This window comes from Phalangium opilio, unplaced genomic scaffold (genome assembly GCF_054372755.1).
Source record: "Phalangium opilio isolate 3A_F unplaced genomic scaffold, DU_Popi_V2 ptg000217l_1, whole genome shotgun sequence".
NCBI lineage: Eukaryota > Metazoa > Arthropoda > Arachnida > Opiliones > Phalangiidae > Phalangium > Phalangium opilio.
The window spans coordinates 13,153,335-13,159,334 of record NW_028324218.1 but is presented as its reverse complement, the minus strand read 5'-3'; the positions used below and the strand labels follow the sequence as shown (position 1 = coordinate 13,159,334).

At 35.0% G+C, this 6,000-nt stretch overlaps 1 protein-coding gene and 1 long non-coding RNA gene across 3 annotated transcripts; one reads left to right on the top strand and one right to left on the bottom strand.

Annotated features, from left to right (window-relative positions):
* Positions 1–833: 833 nt before the first annotated feature.
* On the top strand, positions 834–2,831 carry LOC149616677 (uncharacterized). The gene is made up of 5 exons (XM_089857003.1): positions 834–1,041; positions 1,105–1,221; positions 1,286–1,575; positions 1,637–1,813; positions 2,085–2,831. The coding sequence occupies exons 3-5, from the start codon at positions 1,293–1,295 to the stop codon at positions 2,462–2,464; spliced, it is 840 nt and encodes a 279-aa protein (XP_089713129.1). The 5' UTR covers positions 834–1,041; positions 1,105–1,221; positions 1,286–1,292; the 3' UTR covers positions 2,465–2,831.
* Positions 2,680–4,134, bottom strand: LOC149616676 (uncharacterized). 2 transcript variants are annotated; one of them, XR_016375979.1, is made up of 3 exons: positions 3,721–4,134; positions 3,547–3,657; positions 2,680–3,468 (listed from the first exon to the last, which is right to left on the bottom strand). It is a non-coding gene; the product is annotated as an uncharacterized LOC149616676 (long non-coding RNA). The 2 variants fall into 2 exon arrangements; XR_016375980.1 differs by having other exon boundaries at positions 2,680–3,465.
* Positions 4,135–6,000: the final 1,866 nt, after the last annotated feature.

Genomic DNA, 6,000 nt, shown 5'->3' with positions numbered 1-6,000 from the left:
TTTAACACCACCACCTGTAATGTGGTATAACTATGGTGAAATAAACTTCAGCGCCTATCTCATTTGTATGCTAAATTGGGATTATCTAAAACTGAAATATTTTTTTCATTAGGTGAATCGGGATAAAATTCCCTAACCAAGGCTTAAGTTTTGGGACGTTAATTCTATAATAAATTTCGCTTTCAAGTTTTAAATCTCTCGTAGGTTAATAGGATAAAAAAGATTATTAATAAATGCAACAGCGATTTACATTACCTTGATCGTCATATTCCATATTCAAGTAGGTATAAACCTTTAGCGACCCGTTTATGCAAAAGTTTGAAACGCGCGAACGCAAATTTTCAAACTTGGCGCGAGATTGAACCGTTATTTTTTTTATCGCGGAATAGTGTACGAGTACGAGTGACGGCGCCGCGGCGGGGAGGGAAGGAAACAGGGACTTTACGCTAGCCGGGTTAAACTAAAGTTGTCTGCTTGAAAAGCCCGGGAAAACGTATCGCCGTATTATCGAGGATAACTAATCTGTTAAACCATGTCGTTTAATAGCGTTAAATTTAATTTTACTGTCGATAATTTATGATTAATGGAGTGTTGTTTCGAGTGGTCGGAATTAGCTGCTCGCAAAGGTTTTTATAAATATTCTTTTATTAATTTAATTTTGAGCCAAAATTTCGTTACGAATGCTTATTTTGTGGGGGAAAACTTGACGTTTTGGCTGAAATTGAGTTTATTTGCCTCTGATTTATCTGAAGAAAATGAAACCTTATTTTCGGAGGCATCAGGGTCGGCATTCCCTTTAATTGACGTTAAATTAAATTCGCAAATTAGCCTTATTCCTGATCAGCGCCACTAGGGTAGTGGCGAATTTTCGAACTACTAACTGACCATAGCCAATCAGAGGGCGCCAAAAACGGAAAGAAATTCTTTTTTACATTTCTGCTTTTTTTTACGAGTTAGCGGGCAAAAATCGTCGGTAAACGAGTTTTACGCGTGATTATTTCGTCCTAGAAGAGAAAACATCTTTGAAATGTCTGCTTTAAGGTATTTTTCACGATTAAAAACGATTTCAAATGACTGAAAATAAACTTTCGCCTTTAAAAACAGGAAAAAAGCAAGTTAACACGTTAAGCCTTGGCTCAATATTGACAGTTGAGTTGTCACAGTTTCGACCATGGACATTAGAATACTATAATGGTTTCGAGAAGTGGTTGAGCAGAGAAAGTAAAAGAAAGCTCGTATTTTTTCTCATTCAAACAAGACGGTGAAATTTAATCCTCAAATTTAGTTAAGAAATGTCAAAAAGAAACGCCGAAGAGAGTGTGAGGCCTAAGAAGCGAAGTGGACTTGTTGCTTCAACGTGTTTCGCTGAAGAATCTTCGAGGCGCTTATTCTGTATATGTAAGCAACCAAAGGACGTTACGCAAAAGATGTTACAATGTGGGACGTGCTTGGAATGGTATCATCCAAAATGCGTAAATTTAGAGGAAGAAGTACGACTTAATTTAATGCAAGATGAATGGTTATGTCAAGCATGTATTGATGTAATGGCGGTTAATCCAAATATGTCAAAAGAAGGTAGGGCAATAAATACGCCTAAAAGGTAATTGGTCAATTGATTATGCAGTTTTTTAATTAGGTTTGCTTAGACTTCAAGGCCGAGTAACGCCTAAGAATGGTTGGGGTAAAAAATTAGAGCTGACCGACTTGTCTGATGGTATAGCGGAAACTCATGCTACAGCAAAGCGTGAGCAAAAGCAAGGGTTCATGCTTTATAAAGAGGACAAGATTTTAGGCATTGAATCAAATCTTCAAGGTTTGTATATAAAATAAAATGTGAAGTAATTTACCATAAATAATACATACACATGCTTGTTTATATACATTGTTTTCAGGCTAGGAGGGTTCATACCATTTACAGGAGACCAGGCTACTCCGAGGAAAAAGTAGTCTGCACTTTTCTTCTACATGTAACCTTGTGCCAATGATATGAACCCTTCTAGCGCCAATGATATGAACCCTTCTAGCCTGAAAATATTTAGCCCCAAAATTATGAATAATGTATATAACACGATTTTCTGATTTAGGAAACTTGCTTTACTTCCGTGCAACTTGTGATGCTGATAGAAGACCAACTTCTTATAACTTATTTAGTTGTTTCGTTATTGATGAAGAGCCCAATAGACTCAAATGGATATCATGCTCATGCCCAGCCGGAACCAATGGTGATTGTAAACATTCTATCGCGTTACTTTATCAGTTATTGAACTGCGTAAGGGCAGGAGAAGAAACATTACCTCTACGAGGTGTTTGTACAACCCGCCTTCAAATGTGGCATATGAACAAACCAAGAACTGACGAGCCTCTATTGTTCAATGATTTAGAAATAGTGAAACACGATCCCGCTTACACTTACCAGCAAATATTTTATGACTCTCTTACCCTATTTTGCAATAGAATTATTTAATAAGCCTTCCACAACCTCTAAGTGATGGTTGGTGTTATGTGTTTGTTATATCTTTTAAGTCGGAGACAATTACAACACGTCAAGCTAATTCAAACTCTTGACAGTCAAGTTGGATTCACTATCTACAGTTGCAATGTAGATATTGAGAAGCTAGGAGCATTTGAAATATTCCAGCGCGAATTTTTGATATATTGATCCTATGAACAAAATAAATCTTTTCTGGTTATAAAATACTTCTTTAATGACTGTTTATATCAACTTTTGTCAACATATTTAAAGGTTTAACATATGGGTGCTCTGTTTTGACATTATTTTGTACATTAAATATAAATTAAATAAATGACCAAAACGCTTCATAAGAACGAAATCCCGTGTAGTATTTTACTGATTTATCACTATTAATAAACTTTGTTACTGTAAACTTCTCTTTACTACGCAATAACAATAACTCAAATTCATTTCTTAGGAGTTTTTGTTTACGTGGTGTATATGGTGTATAAGTGGATTTCAATGATATTCCACTACTTGCTTTTGATGATGACACTCTCAAATAACAGCTGCACCAACTTGGGGTTGAACTTCCGGAGTTGGTAGTGGTTCTTCAGGATGATTAGGATAGGTACGCAATTGATTAAGTTCCTCTGGATCAACATGTAATGCTCCCATTTCTTCCAACAACTGCGTTCTATCTTTTGGACTCATATGTCCAAATGCTTCTTTAGGAACCGTTTGGCTACGAGTAGGGGAATGCGGCATTGCATCCAAAACTTTTGTATTTTCAAATATTGATGGAATCGCGAATGGCTTGAGACGTTTACATTGAGAACCAATAGTTGGAAACTAGTCTGTCTGTAGAAAGTGTTTGGAGCAAATTCGTGAACTATTCAGGTCTAGTGGTTTAGTTCCTACCCCAGCTGCTATAGCGCCTAACCATTTCTGTCTCATAACTTTATCTCGAGGGTAGGCGTGGTAAGAAAGGTAACTTTGACTGTTTCTAAAGACTTCTATGACACAACGGTTGTTAATCTTGGAAATTTTGACTAATCTTGAGTTACAACTATTATATTTAAACTAAATCTTACGAATTGTACATTATATAATGCAATTTCTCCAAACTGTGGCAATATACTACACTGTCAGCAACTCAACTGTCAATATTGAGCCAAGGCTTAACGTGTTAACTTGCTTTTTTCCTGTTTTTAAAGGCGAAAGTTTATTTTCAGTCATTTGAAATCGTTTTTAATCGTGAAAAATACCTTAAAGCAGACATTTCAAAGATGTTTTCTCTTCTAGGACGAAATAATCACGCGTAAAACTCGTTTACCGACGATTTTTGCCCGCTAACTCGTAAAAAAAAGCAGAAATGTAAAAAAGAATTTCTTTCCGTTTTTGGCGCCCTCTGATTGGCTATGGTCAGTTAGTAGTTCGAAAATTCGCCACTACCCTAGTGGCGCTGATCAGGAATAAGGCTAATTAGGTACATTTTTATTTCGTGTCACATCGTTCCCTGACTTTTAGATATGGATTTGAAATGATGTTTTTCGGATAGACAATGAATCAAGGCATAATTTAAGCCTATTTTTCACGGTCTAAAGCCTCGCAAGTAAAAGAAAAATCAATTTAAAAAAACTGTTCGGAATTAGAAGCGTTCGGAATTACAAGCCACCACCCTAATTGTTCTTTATCAAAACGATGTAACGCTCAATAAGGCAAACAACTGACGAAGAAAATATTTAATATTAATTATATTTATTTTAATATTTAAGATGATCTTGTTTCTCAACTCAAAATTAATACGGAAAGAGTTAAAAAGCAGCTTATGTTTTTGTCTGTGTGTCCGTCCATTGTTACACTAGTGCGTCGCGTTAGCAGTTAGCCTTGTGTTGATGTGTTAAGAAATCATACAAAACCTTAATATTCCCTTTTTCCATAATATAAAGTGAAAATGTGGAAGTATTTTTCGTAATTATGATGCATTTAGTACTTTTGTAGCTTTAGAGCTCTGTTTCATTTTGATATTCCAAAGATTTTTTTTAATATTGTTATTTGAAATGGCTGTTTATATATTACTTAAGCTATACTACATCTGTATATAGAATAATCCTTGGTTTAGTGACTTCCTGAAGAAAACTAAAACCTAGAGTTCGGCGGGTATAACAAGTCTTATCCGCAATAGGCTTAGTGAAACAAAGAGTAAATAATTGGGGCCTGAGGTGAAATAAACTTTTGGCTCTGATTTTCGTGTCTGAAATGAAGAGACATTAACGGTTCAGAGTGAACCGAAAGTTAAACACACTCTTAAATAATCAGGTTAAGATTTTATAATAGAAGAAAAGATCATGATGGCAATTAGATTAGTAAAAGGGCTAATGGTAAACGGGTAGTAGCTACAGACTTATTATTCTCTTTATTGTGCGCGTTGACTATTAGTGCGTCTAGCTACAATTTAGCTTTGGTGTTATTTAACGTAAACCTTCATGTTGGCAAACTAGGAGTATTGTTGAGGTGAGACGAGACGATAGTGTTTACACTGCAAACCAGTTGTGAATGTAGCTATCAGAATATACGGTAAACAGCTGAAGCGTTGACTTCATTTCCTGTTCTTTTCCCCATTGACTGATCTCCATGTGTCCAGGATTTATCCATATTGGATGTAAAATGTCGTCTGCTTTACTGTACATTCGCTATGTTTGGAATACTGCTTCAATATTTCGTAAATTTTTACTTCAAAAAAGTGAAATAATTCCATATCTAGGTAAATAAGTTTGTAGTAGTAGACCTCTTGACTCGGAGAGGTAATATTTTGTTTTTTCCAACTTGTGTTTAATTAAGTTTAATCTGTACTTCGCAACTAAATTAGTTGGACGCGCAAAAGTTACAATGACAATTAAGCTAGCTAATTGCCCTACCAATTTGATAATCCGCAGTAAAACGACGTAAGTCCTAGAATGACTTTCTTTATTACTTAACCAAGCAAAAAAGTCTTAAGTTCCACAGTTTAAAGGTAAACCACGTAATTCGGAGCAGGTACTTAAAACTATTAAAAACAATACTTAAACTTTGTTTTTCTTAATGAAACAAAAATTGGCGCCCACTTTAAAAATGGGGCTTTCATTTAAGACCGTTTTCAAATCTATCAAACGTATAGTTATTTTTGTAAGGGTAGTTACAAAATGGGTAAGTTTGGAAAATTTCCCATGTTATTTCTATGGAGATTCTCTAGTTTTTCGCCAAAATCTGTGATTAATTTTATGGAAATGAAAACCACCCTTAGCAACTTTATGCTTTATAAAATAAACTATTGGATGGATCATCTTGAAATTTTTACCACATATTAAGGGCCCGGATTTTAGTTCTGTAGAAAAATTTCAAAACAATAAACTTAATACGAAAAAAGTTAAAACCAATCCAAAAACCTTCCTTATACATTAGAGCCGTCATCAGGCCTTATCTAGAATAATTGAAGCATATTAAACGTCCACGCATATTCAAAACAAAAAACACGTGATAAAACCGTACGTTGTGAAAATTTTTAA

Coding starts and splice junctions, on each gene's coding strand:
- LOC149616677 (XM_089857003.1), top strand. CDS start 1,293: ATGTCAAAAAGAAACGCCGAAGAGAGTGTGAGGCCTAAGAAGCGAAGT. Junction 1,576..1,636: donor TCCAAATATGTCAAAAGAAG/GTAGGGCAATAA, acceptor TTTTTTAATTAG/GTTTGCTTAGACTTCAAGGC. Junction 1,814..2,084: donor CATTGAATCAAATCTTCAAG/GTTTGTATATAA, acceptor TTTCTGATTTAG/GAAACTTGCTTTACTTCCGT.